This window comes from Mastomys coucha, unplaced genomic scaffold (genome assembly GCF_008632895.1).
Source record: "Mastomys coucha isolate ucsf_1 unplaced genomic scaffold, UCSF_Mcou_1 pScaffold23, whole genome shotgun sequence".
In the NCBI taxonomy this organism is placed as follows: domain Eukaryota; kingdom Metazoa; phylum Chordata; class Mammalia; order Rodentia; family Muridae; genus Mastomys; species Mastomys coucha.
In genome coordinates this window covers 117,032,180-117,053,088 of record NW_022196906.1, presented here as the reverse complement: position 1 = coordinate 117,053,088, position 20,909 = coordinate 117,032,180, and the positions used below count along the sequence as shown (strand labels likewise).

Sequence of the window (20,909 nt, the reverse complement as noted above, 5' to 3'; positions counted from 1 at the left end):
GGCTGGATTAAGCTGTATAGTTGGGCTGGACCTACAGTTTTCTCTGAGAAGTGTTCATTATGATAACTGAAATATTTTTGATAACCTTGAATAAGATCCTGGGCTGTGGCTCTCCAAAAATCATGTGATCATCAGAAACAGCATTGTTTGGGTACAAAATAAAAAATTCTGTAGTAAACACACACAAAACAGAAACAAATTGTTATTATTAAATGTTTAGTTATAGCTCTTGTCCATTTCTTCAGGATATGTTTCTAGAAGAAAAACTGTTGGGCCAAAGGGTGCAAACATCTTACAAGTTTTAAGGTTTAACAGTTACATAGCTGACTTATGAGCCTCCTCATCAATTTTAATACAGTCAGACCCTTACAAGCTTGCTGATAACCAATCAGGGGAGGCAAAAATCTAAACAAAAGTTCAATGTGTGAACACACCTAATAGAATGCACAAGCACACAAGCACAGATGGCATTCATGAGAGGTAACCCTGAACTGCAATTAAAGGAAAAACACACAAAACCCACTCAGGAAAGCTAGTTCAGGAAGACATTGCATTTTCAAAGGAAGAGGGTAACAGCTGAGTCTTGTAAACTCATACGCTCCTAGTATCAAAGGGTTGTCAGTGCCTTGTCGACTGTAAGAAGCAAGCCACCAGAGCCCAGCATTCTCAAAAGCAATTCACCTATTTTGCTCCCCCATTTTGTTAACAGGGTCAAGCGGGGTTCATTTTCCAGGCTCAGGGACCTACTCCTACCCTGCCCCTCCAAATATTTTCTTAATTGTCTCATAAACCTACTGGTTTATGTAAAACTTACTGTTATTTTAACAAAGATGTCTGAATTGTAAAACTATATAACCAATTGCCTGTCAGGCCCTCATTAACTGCACACATCTAACCAGCTCCTTTGTTCCCTTGAGCTCCAGATCAAACGTCTAAGAGGATTAGTTAAGGGCCTTAAAGCCAGGTGTCCTGGAAAAGACTGTCTCCAACAGATACCCCCTTACTTAACCCTTAATGTCAAAACATGATTGGGTCATCCTAAACTCACCTAAATGCCACGCCCCCCCCCCCATTTTCCTCTAAGTATGTAATACAGTTTCCCCTCAGGGATGAGGTTCAGATCCCAAGATGACTGCCTCCCTGAGTGCTCAGAAAATAAAGCTTTCATTTTAAAGCTCCCATCTTTGGAGTGAGTTTTCTTGGTTTCCATCCCAAACCTGACTCTGTAAATTGGAGCTGCACATCATTCTCAGTTTGTTTCTTTGAGACAGGGTCTGGAACTGGCTAGGTAGACCAGGCTAGCCTCCTACTCACAGAGATCCACTTCCTGAGAGCTGGAGGAAGGCATGTACTATGACAGCCAACCCCAGTTTGTTATATATCTGTGAATTTGTGGTTATCATGGTTGGTGACATGTAATAGACCTTTTCCATCATGGCTTCTGGGTCTGGGGCATTGACTAGAAAGCGCTTTCAGACTCTGAACATGATGGAAATCTATAGTTGATAAGGAATACATATAGAAAGAATAGTGGAATGGGAAGGATCAGATATCAGGAAGGTCAGCTCAGTTTTTCCAAGGCTAATCAAATAATTAAATTCTAAATAAAGAGGGGATAAGTATAAGACAAATAAGACACCTGGATTTCTTGGTAACCCATGTATGAGTGATGGAAAGGAATTATGTTTGTTTGTTTTGTCTTTTTGAGACAGTGTTTCTCTGTATAGTCCTGGCTGTCCTGGAACTTCCTCCCTCTGTGGACCAGGTTGGCTTTAAAGTCAGAGATGCACCTGCCTCTGCCTCCCCAGTGTTGTGCCACCACGCCTGGCTTGATGGAATGGGATTTTCATAAGTTATTTAAAATAATTTTCTACAACTGCTAAGTTCCATACTGTAAAAAAATTTACTGCTATTTTATGTATGTGCCAGATGTGTGCCTGTGTGTGAGAGAGTGTGCAGACACTCACATGCCACGGCACAAGTATGGAAGTCAGAAGACGACTTTGTGGAGTCAGTTCTCTCCTTCCACCTTTACGTGGGTTCTGGGATGAAACTCAGGCTGGTCAGGCAAGTGCCTTTACACTCTGGGCCATGTGACCTTCTCCCTTGAGTTTCATACTTTGCCCACAAAAACAAATCCCACATTTTTCTTGCTTCTCACAAAAGGTTTGTGAAGCAGCAGTCAAAAGTAGACTCAGAAGCTGAGTGGCTCACACTTGAGCATTAGGGACTACTACATGGGAGCAAACTATGAATCCAAGGAGTCTAAGCCCCAAAACTTGCCATCTACGAGGAGGCTCCTGACACCAGACCAACATAAGACAATGTTTCCAATCACTAGTTGGAGATAAAGCTTTAATCTGTTAGGCTAAAAAAACCAGAAATGAGTAGTTATTGCCAGTTTGGCAAAGACTTTTTTGCAGAGCACCACATTTTTCTTGAGTTTACAGCCTTCTTACTTCAGAGATGTTTATTTCTCTGTAGAGACGATGGTTTGCTTTTTTCAAGTCAGAAAACAATGGCAATCGACCCATCCCTAAACACAGAAACAAATTCATCCCCAGAAGACTGGAAACTATTGCCCTAGAGACATGTCAAACATTTAGGGTATTTATTGTTAGCCTGCAAGAAGACTAGAAAGGCAGAGAAAGCTGATGTGGAGAATCAGCCTCCTGAGCTCCAGCTAGAGTACAGTCACTTGGTGTAAAGGCATCCTCTAAGCACTGGGAGGATACCTTCCAGCTTTGCAGTACAGATTTCCCTTTAATCAAACGAGCCGTGTGGTGGTGCACGCCTTTAATCCCAGCACTTGGGAAGCAGAGGCAGGTGGATTTCTGAGTTCAAGACCAGCCTGGTTTACAGAGTGAGTTCCAGGACAGCCAGAGCTACTCAGAGAAACCCTGTCTCAGAAAAAAATGAAAAAAAGAAAATAAAATGATATTTTGGAGGCTGGAGAGAAGGCTCTGGGGCTAAAAGCACTGGCTGTTCTTACAGAGAACCCAGGTTCAATTCCCAGCAACCATATGGCAGCTCACAATGTGTGTAACTCTAGTTTCAGGAGATCTAACACCCCTCCCCCCACCCCACACACAGACACACATGCAGGAAAGACACCAATAAAATAAAAATAAATATATCATTAAAAAATAAAATGATAGTTTGTTACCCATTTTCCTCTCAACTCAGACAAGTTTTGTTTTTCAAGACCGGATTTCTGTGTAGCCCTGGCTGTCCTGGAGCCCACTGTGTAGATCAGGGTGGACGGCTCAAACTCAAGAGATCTGTCTGCCTCTGCCTCCCAAATGCTGGGATTAAAGGTGTGTGCTCTGTTCTACCACATGCCAAGAGTGACATCATCACTAGCATCTTTTCACTTAATCCTCCCACATCCCTCTGAGGTGAACAACCTTTCCCTCCTCACACAAGTCCGAGCAGTGGCATCATTCATCCAAAGTAGTTAAACTGGTGTTCAGCCACTGGATCAGGACACAGGTCTCCCCTAACTACATTTCACCTAATCACCTCACATAACAAAGTGAAGGCAAAATTCTCCACTTCCTACTTTTTGGGTCTACAGTTTCCCCACTCATTAAGAGAAAAACTTTCTCCTCTGTCTAGACATTTCTGCTGGAAGGGTGGAGCTCAGGTATCTGTCCATTATAGGACATTTATTTCACTACGCAGGAAAGAAGGTGCACTAAAGTCCTACTGTGCTCTCCCCTAACAGTGACCACAGAGACTGACCCTGCAGAGAACAAAAGTAGCACTGGCTTCAGGAGCAGAAAGTGGATTCTAAAAGAAATGGATTCGCTCACAATTCCACTTCTGCCAGTGCCAGGATTAAGGTGAATCCCAAGATTTTAAAAACTACACAACAGGTACTTTTCCTACCACTGAATAAAAACAAGCATGTACTCGTATTTAAAATAGATTATACTTTTTCGTAAATATAAAAGCAACACTCTCTTTGTAGAAAATCTAGAAAGTCTAGAAAAGTATACAGAAGAAAATAGAAATCATCAGGCTGGTGAGATGGCTCAGTGGGGAAGAGCATTGACTGCTCTTCTGAAGGTCATGAGTTCAAATCCCAGCAACCACATGGTGGCTTACAACCACCCGAAATGAGATCTGATGCCCTCTTCTGGTGCATCTGAAGACAGATACAGTATACTTACATATAATAAATAAATAAATCTTTAAAAAAAATAAGTTAAAAAAAAAAGAAAATAGAAATCATCTACAACCTATCACCTAGATAATCGTGGTGAAAATTTAGATTTGGTTCTCCTCCTCTTTCCCCATTTTTCCCAGGCAAAAATATTTTATCTGGGTATTTCATTCCTTCACTTTCCATGTTATCTAGAAATTTCTCCCATAGCATACATTAAAAATTGTTTAAAAAACAAAATGGTTTCAGAAGCAAAATATGAATAGACTATCATTCCTTTCACGCTGCACATATAATAATCTACAGTTTGGGTGGTCTCTGTTTGGTTGGTTTGTTTGGTATTTATTTTGTTTCTTTCTTTGTTTTCTCTTTCAGTTATGTATAATGCTGGCATGAATATCCCTTTTGTTAGACTTTAGCTACTTATTATTTTCCCTGTATGGATTCGTAGAAGCAGAATTAAGTTTAATGTTACTAAAAATCTAATTTTCAGAAAACTAGTAATTAACATTATTGCCAATTTTTTCCCCCTAAGACAGGGCCTCACTCTGTGGCCTTGGATAGTCTAGAACTCACAATGTAGAGTAGGCTGGCCTAAAAGTCACTGAGATCTCCCTGTCACTGCCTCAAAAATGCCAGGATTAAAGGCGTGTGCCATTACACCTGGCTGGTAAACAGTAAGGTTTCTTTCTCTTCGTTATGCTTTCTTTGATGTTGAATGAGCTGTGAGCTGTAACGATAAGCTTTCCCACACTCACCGCACTTATAGGGTTTCTCTTTAGTGTGAGTCCTCAAATGTAGAATAACCTGCGATGTCTGCCTGAATGTTTTACCACATTCGTTACATTTATAAGGCTTCTCTCCAGTGTGAACTCTCTGGTGATCTATAAGGTTTCGGTTAGAAGTAAAAGCTTTCCCACAGTCGTTACACTTGTAAGGTTTCTCTCTGCGGTGGAGTCTCTGGTGCTCATTGAGAGCCTTCTTGAACATGAAGGCTTTTCCACACTCATCACACTCATAGGGCTTCTCCCCAGTATGAATTCTCTGATGGTCCATAATCTTTGTATTAGAGCCACATGTTTTCCCACACTCTTTACATTTGTAAATCTTTTTCCCTCTGTGCATTCTCTGATGTTGAGTGAGGTTTGAACTCCTGCTAAATGCTTTCCCACACTCAATACAAGTGTAGGGCTTCTCGCCAGTATGAACTCTGTGATGAGAGATAAGTCCTGAGCTCCGGCTGAAGGCTTTCCCACACTCTTTACATTTGTATGTTTTCTCCCCACTGTGGACTTCCTGGTGCCGGATGAGGTGTGACTTGCCACTGAATGACTTCCCACAGTCACTACACGTGTACGGCTTAAGTCCAGTATGGATTCTTCGATGAACCACAAGGTTGGAGCTATGACTGAAAGCTTTTCCACATTCCTTACACTGATAAGGCTTCTCTCCTGTGTGGATTCGCTCATGCACAGTGAGGTTGGCACTCTGACTGAAGGCTTTTCCACACTCAGTACATACAAACTGTCTCCTTTCACCATGACCTCTCTTCCCTGTTGCAGAGGCACAGAACTGATGACCACTGTTTTCATACTCGTGGTCACTCCCTTCAGTGGGTGACTTGCTATCTTCAAATGTCTTACGTTTGAACTTTCCTGTCTTTCTCCGCATCCTCTCCAGCTGAGGGCATCCCAGTGGCCTTTTCTTCTTTTCCTTTAAATCTTTTACTTCCTCTGCAACACTTAAATGGAATTCTCTTGGGAGTAAAACATGGTTCTGATTTTCAGGAATGATGCCTTAGAATTAATACCCTCTCAGTCTATTTCACCACCCGATAAGAAAGAGAATGTGTATATGCCCCACCTTCTCTGTAGTAGGGTGAGAATTATTCAAGGAAGACAAGACGGAGTAGGTCACAGAGTCTCACGTAGAAGTGAGCATTCAAAAGCAGAGAACTGTTCAAAATAATGAGAAAAGTGAGGTTAGATAAAAGGCAATAAATGCTAGAGACAAAGAGCAAAGCTCAGTATGTCCAGTCTCAGAACAAGCAACAGACAGTATGAAATCCACTCTGTTCTCTTCCTGCTCAACTCTCTAAAATGGGAGCAAAATTACTGAAAGGCAGGGTCAGGTATACTCTTGTACTGAGAAATATGCCCAAAAGTCCTTGGCTCAGGTGTCTGAAATGCCTAATGTTCATACTGGTCTGGCTTTTACTTCTTGCAGAACTATTTCCTTAAGCAACAGTGATGCAATGGATGGCATTGAGCAAACAGAACTACAGAATAGCAACTAAGACAGTTTTAGGGTGCAACTATGGTTTTATGTTTTTCTTGAGGTCTGGGCACCAGGCCCCAGCCCGCATCTCTGTATGTAAGCTGCCTGGTGGGCTGTTCACACCATCCTTCTTCTAATACTGAGGTGAGTCCAGCACAGCATAGCTTGCAGGACTTATCTGAGGCTAGAGTCAGCTTTCTGCGCTAGTTTTAGGTGTCAAAACTAAAACTTGAAGGATCAAGTTGAGGAACAGGGTTTAAGAGTAACAAAGGACCTCTGCCAGAACCGTGTATGGTGTAACAGTACTGTGGGCAGAGACAGTAGGAGACAGTACTACAAGAGGGGCTCAGGCATAAAACCATGTATCAGGAACAAACAGGGATCTCCTGATCCATTGAATACAAAACTCTGCACGTGTATGTAACTTCTGCAACCCTCAAATCTGGAGGTGCTGAAGTGTAAAAGCACACTGACTGATGACTACATCACACCAATGCACATGTCCTCATACTGTGCTTCCTTCAGATTATGAACATACTGTTGAATAGTTAGACATACAGAAGATATAATCCTGTACCCTACATCCTTACTCTTATTTAATATATACTGTACTGCATGAGCTTCTGCCTCAAAAGAAAAAAAGCTAAAAAAATAAATTCTGTGTTCTCTGATAGTTAAGTGAAGCTAGTGTAACCATTTACTTTTGTGTATGTAGCAAGAGGAACTTAAGGATACAACATGCTGTTATAACTATGACCAACAAATTTCCTGAACTTATTCTTCTGTCAAAATGAAATTTGCTATCCATTCACTAACTTCTCTTTAACACTTAATAAGTCACTGTGATGAGGCTCACAGTATTTCTATAGAACTCAAGGAGGAAGATGGGTATCAGGTCATATCTGATGAAGAAGGGCTACTTTGGGAATGGAGAGATGGCTCAGCAGTCTCTCCCTGCTGTTCTTACAAAGGACCTGGGTTCAATTTCCAGCACCCCCATGGCAGATCACAATCATCTGTAACTCCAGTTCTATGGGCTCAGACACCTTCTTTTGACCTTCATGGGCACCAGGCATGCACATAGTGCACAGATGTACATGGAGGTAAAACATCCATAAACACTATATATATATATATATTGCATATGCATATATGTATATATGTATACACACACACACATATAAAATGCAGTTCTGGCATTCTGTTAAGTAGACCAGGCTGGCTTTGGACCAACAGAGATCTGCCTGCCTCTGTCTCCCAAGTGCTAGTATTAAAGGCATTTACCACCATGCCAGGCTGCAATAATTATTTTAAAAAGACTCCATATTCTAAATAAATATGACAATGTATTTGTAGTCCTAGTAACTATATCTCAGTATAAACCATCCAAGAGTCTACATTCACTAGGAAACTGATTTGTCACACTCTTCAGAGACTGTCAGAATTTTGGAAGCTAGAATGGGCATACCAGCATACTAGACTTTTTTGGTTTTTGTTTTTCAGACAAGGTCTTACTAGGTAGCCCAGGCTGACCTGGAACTCACAGCAATCTTGAGTGCTCCAAGATCTTATATCCAATGGACAGATAGGGAGGCTAGATCTTAATGGATTCAAATTTAAGTCTCATGACACTCAAGTCTGAGTTCCCTCATATCATTCTTTCCTATCACCCCCACCTCTCTCCTCAAGGTCCAGAGGTTTCCCGTCTCACGTCTGTGTTTCCTGCTAACTGATAATATCCTCAAGAAATTCTCCTTTCCTGTCGGACACAGTGGCATAACTAGATAATTTTGGAAGGTGGAGACAAGAAGATCAGGAGTTCAAGGCCAGTCTTTGACCACATAGCAGTTTTGAGGGATGGTCTAGGGTACTGAGGCCTCATCTCAAAAAGAGAGAAAAATAAGGGGTAGAGAAACTTCAGGGAGGAGAAAGGGAAGGATCCCTTTCAATCCTGATCCCATCTTTTCTTTATTTTTTTTAAAGATTTATTTATTTATTTTTATGTATATGAGTACACTGTAGCTGTACAGATGGTTGTGAGCCATTATATGGTTGCTGGGAATTGAACTCAGGACCTCTGCTCACTCCGGCCAAAAGATTTATTTATTGTTATATGTAAATACACTGTAGCTGTCTTCAGACACACCAGAAGAGGGTGTCAGATCTCATTATGGATGGTTGTGAGCCATCGTGTGGTTGCTGGGATTTGAACTCAGGACCTTCAGAAGAGTAGTCAGTGCTCTTAACTGCTGAGCCATCTCTCCAGCACTCCACCTCCCCACCCCACCCCCCATTTTCTTTAATAGGCAAGATTCCCCTCTCCAGACTGACTTCACAGGCAGACTGGCTGTCACTCACTCAGGAGAGAAGAGAACAACTCACCCTCATTCTCAAGCACAGTAAATGTTTGCTCCACTGCTGGATCTATCCAGCAGACTTTTCCTGATCACCTCCTTGGGTTCAGTGCAGAAGTTCCTAATGGGATCTTGAGTGGCTGTAAACAGATACACATGAGAGATTTATACCCAAGGCAGTGTTTCATCTTCTTTTAACATCCTGACTTGCAGAACTTTGAGCCATCGTCTTCATTTTAAAGATGAAGACATGAGGTTCCCAGAGAGTGGATAAGTTGCTCTAGATCATGTAACTAATGACAAACCTTGTGTCTGAAAGAAATCCTCATTCTAATACAGCAAGCCCATTCCTTTTCACCACTTTGTGATATCTAAGATTCTGCATATTCTTTTCTTGCAAAATGCACTCAAACTGAGATAGAGGCCTGGAGGGACGGCTCAGTGGTTAAGTGTTTATGTTGTTCTTCCATAAGACCCAAGTTCAGTTCCCAGCACCCATGTCAAGTGGCTCACAACCATGTCTGGTGAACTCCAACCCTCTTCCAGACTCTACTTCTAGACCTATATGCATATATCACTCCCACATCATATATACACATAAATAGGTCTTTCAAAAAAAAAAGGAGACAAGGATACAGGGATTGACAAAATGGTTCAGTGTGTAAAAGTGATTGCCAAGCAAGCCTGAAATTCTTCACAAAGTTGTCCTCTAACTTCTACATGTGTGTGTGTGTGCGCGCGCACACACACGCACACACTACACAATAATAATAAATTAACTTTTTTTAAAAAGACTAGGAGCAGGGCTTGGTAGTCGAATATGCTTTTAATCCCAGCACTCCATAAGCAGAGGCAGGCGGATCTCTGTGAATTCAAGGCCAACCTGGTCTACAGAGCAAGTTTCAAGTCAGCTAGGGTTACATAGTGAGACCCTATCTCAAATTACAACAATGGTAACAATAACAGTAATAAGAATAATAAGTATTAAACATACGGCCTTTAATGGATGCTAAATGTTTTTATGATTACTCATTTCTTAAAAATTGTTCGGCCTCGGAATATGCTGTTTGCCCTTTTAATGAGCAAGGTCGGCCTATAAGCTTGTTCCATATCTTCTCCTTCAGCGATGGATGGTTTTGGTTGAGGGCATAAAAGAGTAACTACTGGGCAAGCCTACCCCCTCCTCCAGACCCCAGTGTCTTCGCTGGCGCTGGCGACAGAGCTGGGCTTGGACACAGCTCCGCGGTTGGGTCGTCCTGGGAGAGCCTGGTCCCGACAGCCTTGGCAGGTCCTGTCATTCCCCCGACCCTCTCACCTCCCCCCACACACACACACACGCACACGCACAGGAGATGCTGGACAAAGTCAGGCACCCCTGAGACCCAGAGAGGCACCACCCGCGGAAGCCCCTCGCTCCTGGAGCCTAATGCCCAGAGCGCTGCCGCATACCCCTCACGGAACCACACGCAGTCCTCGGAACAAAGCCGGCTAGAGGCAACAAAGATTCGCACGCCTTCCTTGCGCCTGCGGCCTTTCTAGGCAGCGGGAGGTCTTCGCATCTCTGTACCCTTGGCTGGGTCCAGCTGATGCGCCCCTCAGTCCCTCAGTCCCTTCTAGGCAGCCGGAGGTCTCGGCATCTCTGTGCCCCAGAGCAGAGCTGTCCTGGTTCCTTGGAAACTCTGAAGATCGACAGATGCCCTGGCCTCCAGACATCACTGTCATTAAGTGGGTGGACAGCCTTGGAGAGTTTAACCAAGGCCTCAGGTAGCACGGGAAGAGAAACCGATTACCTGGTCAGCAATGCCTCTTCCTGATACTGAGGCTCTCAGAAACAACCCCAAGCCTCACAGAATCGGCTATTTATTGCAGCAGGCCAAAATACATGATGGTGGGATACTTCTCCATCACTGTTCTAAGAACTGCACAAGCCTTGGTAAAGTGAGGTTCCCTGCTTCGTATCGTGAATCAAAAGAGGGAGAGGTGGTAGACCGCATAGACAAAGCATATTCAGGAAACATGTAGACATCTGGAGAAATTGTGTTCTTGTTGGGACATTAGGAAGTAAGCTGTTAGGAACTAGGAGCCAAGGAGAGACACGAGCTTTTTGTTGTTGTTGTTAGGTTGTTATTTGTGTGTGTGTGTGTGTGTGTGTGTTGTCACACATTCCAATATTTGTTGCCTACGAGATACGAAATGAGCCAAGAAACCTGTTCCTGTAAATTCTGTGAATAATCTGCTCTGTGTTTGGAGATATTCTAAAATGACCTTGTATGAAAGCTTAGCCATTTGTCTTTTAAATTTAGTAGTGTCTGCTGCCCTTTGGAGAACAGGCTGCCCTTTGGAGAGACAGGAAGAACAAACACAAATTTATTAAGAAGGTATTGTATTTTGTGCAGAGGGAAATGATGACTTCGACTGGAAATGAAATAGCTGGTAAAAATGGAGACCACACATATTTTGAAGGGGTGACCAGAGTGATTTACTAATGAATTATATGTTGGTCACTATTGTTCAAATCTGGAATGTCTCTCAGAGGCTCATGTGTTAAAAACTTACTGCATCTTTGTTTCTTTGAATTCCTCTTCTTGTGTCAGATGTGTTTATAATTTTTCCAGGGGATATGTAAACAATTTCTATTTCCTCCAGGTAGGACACCATCAACAGACCAAAGAATTACAGGAAAATACATGAGAGATTCCTTATAAGAACATGAATGAATCAGGGGCACCTGCATCACTGGAAACCACACTCTAGCATGGGTGGGTATTCCCAAATACTTAAATATTGCTCCTGTAGAGTTCTGCACAACTTACATCTTGACTGGTCAGAGAGTCTCTTTTCTCTTGTGGACTTCTTATTTGTCTTGCCTTTTCTTGTTTTTTTGTTTTGTTTTGTTTGTTTGAGACACAGTTTTTCTGTGTAGTCCTAGCTGTCCTGGAACTCACTCTATAGACCAGGCTGGCCTCCACCTCAGAGATACATCTGCCTCTGCCTCCTAAGTACTAGGATTACATGCAAGCACCACCACTACCTTATATTCTTATATAATATATTCTTATTCTTACTACTTTTATAAACTTGGGAAGGAGCATTATGAATTTTCTAGGTTTCAGGATCTTCCTGAGTCTTGTAAGATAAAAATATGGTGTGTATGTGTGTGTGTGTGTATACATGTAGGCATACATGTTGGTGCCCACAGAGTTCCAAAGAGGTCATCAGATCTCTGGAACTGGAGTTATATAGATCCTTGTGAACTTCTCAACGTGGGTACTAGGAACCTAACTTGGGTCCTCTAAAAGGGCTTGAGTAACTGCTAACTACCTCTCCAGCAATACCTTGTAAGTTGTGTTTACTTCCTGAGCCTTATGAGTTTTACTTCCCTAGTGTTAGTAGGGTCCCTACTTCGTGTAGGTGGAAATGTATCAATTCAGGGGAAGTAGCTACACAACTTGAGAACACCCATTGTGTGGCTCTCTCATAAGAAATTGAACAGCACTGTTTTGTTTTGTTTTGCTCATTGTTAAGTCAACTAGTGCTGACTGGAAAAGTTTCACTGTGCCTTCTCAATGACATCACGACATGCTCTGAAGTTTTCCAAGGCTGCCTGCCACGGTATGCTGTTACCGCAATAGTTCTGGCATCCTCTGCTTTAGAGAGCAGCATGGCGAGGAATATAGTATGTCTCAATCTTTAAAAGTGGAAATGGAATTAGTGCACCCAGTCTTGTGGTTGGATACATAGAAATGTGTCCCATAGCCCAAATGCACAACCTTCAGCTATGGTCACCTCCCTTTACTCAGACTAGGATAAATACATTTTTCCTGGGGTTACTTTGTCTCCTTACCTGCCTTTTACCCAATCCTGAGTGACTGCTGGTCTTTGGAAAACTGAATCCTTCCTTATGGTACATGTTGGAAAGCTGGAATCATATGCAACATCTATACAGAAGACAATGAAACTAGAGGAATTTGGAGAAGAACTTTATTCGCTGTCATCACGTGATGCCAGCGATACACTCATTCCTAAATAGTTTTCTAAGTTTGTGGAATTGGTTAACAAGGAGGGAAACATTGTAGTTTTTGTCAACTACCAATTCCAATCAGGCAGTTTTTCAGGAATACCTACTGCCAAGAAAAAGGAATGGACCATCATACATTTGTCTTTTACAGTGTTTTGGAGCAAAACATTTGTATGCCTTAAAAGATAATCTGCCTCTCACTCTCCTGGGTAACCTGTACAGTAGCCCAATTCTCTATTAGTGGTAGGACTGGTTTGGTCCAGTGAAGAATAGCTAGACAATGCCTCTTCATGAGTGGAGTACTACTATCAACAAAAAACTAGTAACTGGGAAAAAAACGTGGCTTAACAGTCATGTGCATTGGCTGGTCTTCTAGAAGGTTTGGGTTCAATCCCAAGGGCCCACATGGTACCTGATAACGATCTTTTCTGTTCTAAGAGATCTGGTGCCCTCTCTGGCCTCTGCACATATCAAACACACACAACGTGCATAGACATAGATGTAGGCAAAACATCTGTACAAATAAGTCATAAGTGCATGACTTTCCCTTCTAATTAGAGAATGCAGTTTTGGTGTATGTTGTTCTCGTGTCAGAGGCAAATGGTTCAGTGTATCCTCTTAGCCTCTTCACCATCATTTAACCAACAGAACTATTTCTTATTTGAAGCAAATGGTTCAGTGTACATTTCCTAGTCCCTTTACCATCATGTTTGGCCATCAGAACTATTTCCCATGTTTGAATTCTGATTTGAAGTAAGTTAGACCTCCTCTAGGGCCTATAACCTCTCCAGCTATGAATAGTCAGGTTGTTTGACAGTACCAGGCATGAATTCACACATATCCAGAAGTCCTAAAGGCCAATTAGACAGCAGTTAGCTACCAACCACCAAGAAAAAAGTACCACTATTGCTCCATTGGGATACCTTGTCAGAGCTCACATTGGTATGGTTTGTAGGCTCTATAGCTGGCTTGGACAATTGATTGTCTCCCTTGGCAGTTTGCACTACACCTTCAAATCCTGTGAAAGCTAGGCTCTCATAGGATGATTCTGGTCAGTTCCAGCTCAATTTCTCCAAATTTTGTGTTCTACATGTGTGGCATCTTCAGTAATAGGGTCTTAACTTCAAGTTCTGGGAAGCAACCATGGACAACACGTATAGCCATACTGTTTAGGGAGTTTATTGGACCACCATAATCAACGGGATGTTTTCAAAGGGATGTTTTCCCTGTCTGGCACTGAAGTTTTGTTAGTTTTTAGCTCTTGTGAGGAACTTTATCACCCTGTAAGGTGTTACTGCATCTGAGTTTTATGTGTGTATATGTATATATGTATATATGCATGCATGTATGTATAAACATGTTTCCTGTTGATTTTTTAAAATATTTATTATATGTAAGTACACTGTAGCTGTCCTCTGACACACCAGAAGAGGGCATCAGATCTCATTACAAATGGTTGTGAGTCCCCTGTGGTTGCTGGGATATGAACTCAGGACTTTCAGAAAAGCAGTCAGTGCTCTTAACCACTGAGCCATCTCTCCAGCCCCCTTCCTGCTGTTTTTTCAAACGTTCCTATCTCTACTTGCTTATTATTTATCTTTTAAAATAACTTATCTTTTAAAAAGTAGGGTAAGTTGGAAACTGTGGTATGTGAAAATGTCCTTAGGCTCATGTATGTGAATACTTTATCAGTTGTTGGTGCTGTTTGGGAAGGTTGTGGACCCTTTAGGAGGTGAAGCCTTGTTGTAGACATCCCATTTCACATTCTTTCTCTCTGTTGTGTGTGTATAAGATGTGACCACTCAGCTCCTCACTGGAGCCACAGTGGTTTTTTCCCCCCTCCATTTTGTTGAAACAGGGTTTGTATAGCTCTGGCTGTCCTGGAATTAGCCCTCTGTAGACCTGGCTAGTATCAAACTCAAAGATCTACCTACCTCTGCCTCCTGAGTGCTGGGGTTAAAGCCATGCATCACCACTGTCTGGCTGTCTGCCTCTATTCATATCTTCCCTGTTATGATAGATTTTATTTATCTTGAACTATAAACTAAAATAAACCATTTTCTCCTCTCAGTTGCTTTTTATCACAGCAACAGAAAAGCAACAATTCACGAACTAATGAGATGGCTCAGTGGGTGTTTTCTGAGCAAGCCTGGTGAACTGAGTCCAATCCCTAGAAGGCCCATGAAGGTAGGAGAGAACCAATTCCTCATATTGTTATCTGATCTCCATGTACATGCTGTCACACACACACACACACAAAGGGAGTGAAAGGAAAAATTAAAGCTTTAGACCTGTGCTGACTAGGAAGAAAAGTTATGGGCCTAAGAATCCATCACAAGCTGGCCCACACAGGCCTGGGAAGGAGCAAGCAAGTTGTTAGATATCATAAGAGCTGGCAGGTCAAGAAGACATAAAACTATAAACATAGAGGAAAACATATCTAGGCAAACGAGGACATGTCCAAGGCCCGGGCCTGCAAAGACGTGCCTGGCGGACACTAAGTAATGGACCATCTGGTCCTCTCAGATATAGTTTAAGGTCAGATGCTTTGTTGACTCAGATTAACACCAACTTTAGGAATTTTCCACTCTGTTCTGCATGTAATAGTTAATATTTGAACTAGCCAATCATGTATGACCACACTGATCCCTTTGTTACCTCAGACCTTTTCCCTATATAAACCCCTAACTTTCAAGCCTCGTGGTCGGCTCCACTATCTCCTGCGTGAGATAGGTGTGGTGCCGAACTGGAGCGCCCCGAAATTAAAAATACCTCTTGTAATTACATCAAGACGGTCTCTCGTGATTCTTTGGGTGCATGTCCTCCGGAGATTTGAGTGGGGGTCTCCCCCAGGGGTCTTTCAGGAGCAAGTAGACTTTTAAAAACTTTTTATTGATTCGTTGTTTCACATCATGCACTCCAGTCCCGTTCATTTCCCTGTCCCCATATCCACCCTTAGCCCTTGCAACCTCCCCCCATCCAAAATAAAACACACACACACACAAACAACAAAGCATAGAAAGCATCTCATCATAGAAAGCTGTAGTATGTCACAGTGTGTCCCACAGTGTGTCCCTATGTGAGTGAGTATTTTTTAAAAATTAAACTGAGGACCAGTGAAATGGTTCAGCAGGTGAAGGCACTTGTTGCCAAGCCTGATAACCCAACTTCAGACTTTGATCTATGGGACCTACTTGGTTGAGAGAACCAATTCCCACAGCTGTCCTGTAGTCTCCATGGATTTGTGCACTTGTATGTAAAATGTAACTTTAAAAAACACCTAAAATACCTTTTGTTTTTGTTTTTTTGAGTCAGGGTTTCTCCATATAGCCCTGGCCATCCTGGAACTCACTCTGTAGACCAGGCTGGCCTCGAACTCAGAAATCGGCCTGCCTCTGCCTCCCAAGTGCTGGGATTAAAGGCGTGTGCTACCACGCCCGGCACCTAAGTTATACCTCCCTCCCTATCTCCTTTGAAGACAGTGATTCAACATGGCTGGCGTGGAACTGCAATGTTCAAGTTGACCTTGGACTCACAAAGATCTATCTCTGCTTCCCAAATGCTAGGATTACAGGCATGTGCAACCACACCCAGATGAAGACTGCTTTTTTACATCATAGATACCTTGAGGGGCCAATAGCTGTATATTAGAATAAAAAGTTTCCCCACATTTTCTTTCAGATTATTTCCTGGAAATGCGTGTATGCTGGGCCTGGAGAGATGGCTCAGTAGGCGGAGTACTTACCATCTGGCACGAGGACCTGAATGCCTATCTCCTGAATACACACAGAAATTCATTGGAGGTGTTATATCTATAACGCCAGTGCAGCCACAATGTCAGCAAACCTTTGTAGTAAACTCTGACTATAGTCTCAATCTGCTCACTGAAGAGCAAGATGTGTTTAGCAAGCCAGTGTACAGCACAATGCACATCTAAGAGGGGCATAATTGCACGTCTGAATAGATACAAAAATATGCTGTCTCTGTTTCATACTTATACAAAATTAGCTCTGTAAGGACAATAAACCAATAGTTATAGTAGATATAGACAACATTAATGGGTTTAGGGTATGAGACACAGCAGATGCACCTCTAACCTTAAAAGCTTGGGGGAGGGGGAAATATGTCCCTAATTTAAGGATTATTTGGGTAAAGATTTAAAACTTACTTAGAAATCAATATATCGGGCTGGTGAGATGGCTCAGCGGGTAAGAGCACCGACTGCTCTTCAGAAGGTCATGAGTTCAAATCCCAGCAACCACATGGTGGCTCACACCCACCCGTAATGAGTTCTGACGCCCTCTTCTGGTGCATCTGAAGACAGCTACAGTGTACTTACATATAATAAATAAATAAATCTTTAAAAAAAAAAGAAAAAGAAATCAATATATCTATGAAAAATATATATACACATAAGCCTACATGCTGGTGTTAAAGTGTATAAATTCTTACAAGGGAATTTAATAGTTGTACCATATAGCACCAACTAACTCAAAGCACTGAAATCAGATCAATAGAGGTTTAAAAGAAAAGCATGTAAAGAAAAAACATCCTGGGGCTGGAGAGATAGCTCAGTGGTTAAGAATATGTACTGTTATTGCAGCTGACCCAAGTTCAATTCCCAGCACCCATGTCAGCTCTAGGGGATGCAATGTCCTCTCCTGTCCTCTAGAACCAGTGCACTCACAGATACAGACATATACAAATACACTCCATTTAAAAATAAACAAAAAGTTTAAAGTTCTTAAATTAGATGGATCTTCAAGGTTATGAAGAAACACTAACAAGTAAAAGGGATTTTTTCCCCTGGGGAGGGGACTTAAGTGATAAGCTGCATACTAGACTACATTTAGAAAACAAAAGTGAAGGCTGGAGAGATGGCTCAGTGGTTCAGAGCACTGGCTGCTCTGCCCGAGGACTCAGGTTGATCCCCACCATCACATGGTGGCTGACAGCTGTAGTCTGATGACCTCTTCTGTAGATACAAGGCACCTAAGTAGTACTCATCCATAAATGTAGGTAAAATATCCATCCACATAAAAAGTATCAGGGGACAAAGTAAATGCAGAGAGCTATAGGCAAGAAGTAAGAGTGATGAGTGTCTTACAGTAAGTCTTTAAATTAATGGGGAAATGTATATGTTAGAATAAAGTAGAGGAGATATTACCTCTCTGCTTGAAAAATTAAAGTGGAATGAAAAATTTAAAAATGAGATGTTTTAAAATAGTTTTAAAAAAGAAAAGGCTAGAAGTAAATAAAATATATGGTTCTTATTATCCCACCTTTGTGACTGAATACCAAATAGAAAGCACTCATTTGAAAAATAATAAGATAAATATCCTTTGGGGGGGGGAGCTTTTCAAGACAAGGTTTCTGTGTGTACCCTTGGCTGTCCCAGAACTCCCTCAGTCCACCAGGCTAGCCTCCTCAGAGATCCACCTGCTGCTGCCTCTCCAGTGCTGGGATCAAAGGTATGTATCATCGCTACCCCACTTCCTTCTTCTAAACAAACTAACTCAGAATTCTTTAATCTGTCTCAGGAAACCGTGCCTTAAGATACTGTCTGAAGCAGACTTGAGGACTTCTCAACATTGTGAGTTCTCTGATGGTGATTAAAGGTGGAACGCTGACTAAAGGCTTTCCCACATTCAGTACATTCATAAGGCTTCTCACCAGTGTGAACTCTCTGGTGCACAATAAGCTGTGAACTGTCACCAAAGGCTTTCATGCAATCCTTACATTTATAGGGCTTTTCACCAGTATGGGTTCTCTGATGAACCATAAGGCTAGAACTGTAACTGAAGACCTTCCCACACTCATTACATCCATAAGGTTTCTCACCAGTGTGAATTCTCTGGTGTATAATGAGGTGAGAGTTTTGATTGAAAGATTTTCCACAGTCACTGCATTTATAGGGCTTTTCTCCAGTGTGAAGTCTCTGGTGCCGAATAAGGCATTTACTTAAACTGAATTTCTTACCACATTCACTACATTCAAAAGGCTTTTCACCAGTATGAATTCGTTCATGGTCAATGAGCTGAGAGTTCTGATTGAAGGCTTTCCCACATTCACTACATTTGTATGGTTTTTCCCCAGTGTGGAGACTCTGATGTCGAGTAAGACATTTACTCCGACTAAAGGCCTTGCCACACTCAATACATTCATAAGGCTTCTCTCCTGTGTGGGTTCTCTGGTGGTCAATAAGATTTCTGTTGGAACAGAAGGTTTTTCCACACTCATTACACTCGTAGGGCTTCTTACTAATTTGAAGGACCTGATGTTGAATAAGAGTTTTATTCCAAATAAATGTCTCGCCAGATTCATTATGTTTCTCTTCAGTGTGGGTTCTCCTGTGGACCATGAGCTGGGAATTCTGAATGGAAGCTTTTACACATTCATTACCTTTATAAGGTTTCTCCCCATTATGGAGTCGCTGGTGTTGAATAAGACGGGAACTGTGACAATAAGTCTCCCCAGATTCACAACATTCATAAGGTTTTTCCTGAGTGTGTGTTCTGAGGTGAACAACTAGCTGAGATGTCTGTTGGAAGGTCTTCCCACACTCATTACATTCAAAGTGTCTCTCTTCAGTGTGGATTCTCTGATGTCCAAGGAGTTGTGAGCTCTGGTGAAAAATTTTGCCACATTCATCACATTGATAGGACTTCTGCCTCTTTGCTTCTCCCTGATCCTCAACAGGACTGGAGGACATATCTGGATGTTCCCCTACATCTTTACATTCCTCATTTCTGTCTGTGGAATTTTTCTTATCTTTCTTTACCAAGAAATAACTTTCTAGTCCGCTGCCTTCTTCATCTGAGGAATACCCTTCCATTTGTGCTAAAGGATCTTTACAGATATCAGCAGACTCTGTTTCTACCAGTGCCACTCCAAAGAGTCTCCCTGAGGATGTGTCAAGGGAATGTGATCCTTTAGAAATGTCTTGCTTTGGACTGTACTCAGAGCTTCCCATCCTGTTCTTACCTGTTGCCAAAAGAAATAAGAAAAAAAAAAAACCCTTCTTTACTATTTATTTATTTGCTTTATAGCTGAAAAAAATCATATTTTTGAGATAACATTTGAGAAGCAGAGAAAATATAGTCCTCCTTTTTTCTTCAGGGATATTAAGACAGAGAGGGACAATGATCCATAGAGGAGAATCGGGAGGAAAGTCAAGGATAGAGGAAACCTGAGATAATGCAGTCTTGGTAGGAGACAGGCTGGAAGATAGATTGTGTAGCACAGTGTTGTATCATCTTCTGGGGCCAATGTGAAACTGTCTTCTTAGTGAATGGCTAAATTAACTTCCTCTCCACCATGACACTGTACAGTTACACAAGTCTCCAAAAACATGTTGGGCCATGTGTGTTTGTGCTTTGAATCTCAGCTCTTGAGAGGAGAAGTAGGTAGATCTCTATGAGATCAAGGCCAGCCTGTCCACACAGAGCTCCAGGCCAGACAGAGCTAAGTCAGTTGAGAGAGGGAGGAAATGTTGGCAAGAAATAAAGGGGGCAAAAATAGAAGTGAGTGGTGACACTTTCCACTGTGATGGTGTGAAGTGAGCACAGACAGATGTGAGTGACATTATGAGATGAGCACAGACTGATGTGTGTAACATGGCAATGGGAATATGCAGTATGAGATGAGCACAGAGTGATCCATATTACATGGCAATAGAGCATGTACATTGGTTCAGAACAGTGTTGAAGGGGACAGCACAGTTAGAACACTGGACTGGGCAAAGGCAGTTCTTTACCTATAAAAATTAAAAGAAGCATCAGTGATTTGAAATACAAATTAAAGCATGCCCTTGTAAGCTTGTCTCTTAAAAAATAGTTAAATAATTAAAAAGTAATTTAATAAAGAAATTAGTTAAAATGGTCTGTAGTTTTGGAGATTCAAATGCAAAATCTGGGAAAAGGTGCAGTAGTCATTCATGGTTATCAATAAATACCAAAATGTTGGTTCCTTTAAACCATGATACAATGAGGCCAAGGCCAGTATATCTTTAACAAATGAAACTATAAGCCGGGCAGTGGTGGCGCATGCCTTTAATCCTAGCACTTGGGAGGCAGAGGCAGGTGGATTTCTG

At 41.9% G+C, this 20,909-nt stretch overlaps 1 protein-coding gene across 9 annotated transcripts in view; it reads right to left on the bottom strand.

Annotated features, from left to right (window-relative positions):
• Window positions 1-4,542: 4,542 nt before the first annotated feature.
• LOC116073259 (zinc finger protein 660) overlaps window positions 4,543-20,909 on the bottom strand; it is a 25,481-nt gene continuing 9,114 nt past the window's right edge. For 6 of the 9 annotated variants that reach the window (XM_031345035.1, XM_031345030.1, XM_031345031.1 and 3 more), the window contains one exon: window positions 17,212-19,801. In XM_031345035.1, the coding sequence (XP_031200895.1) occupies window positions 18,369-19,801 (1,433 nt within the window). In that variant the 3' untranslated portion in view covers window positions 17,212-18,368. Of the gene's footprint in view, window positions 6,124-8,827; window positions 8,940-9,976; window positions 10,339-17,211; window positions 19,802-20,909 lie in introns of those variants that run through there. The other 3 variants (XM_031345037.1, XM_031345038.1, XM_031345039.1) reach the window with 3 other exon arrangements.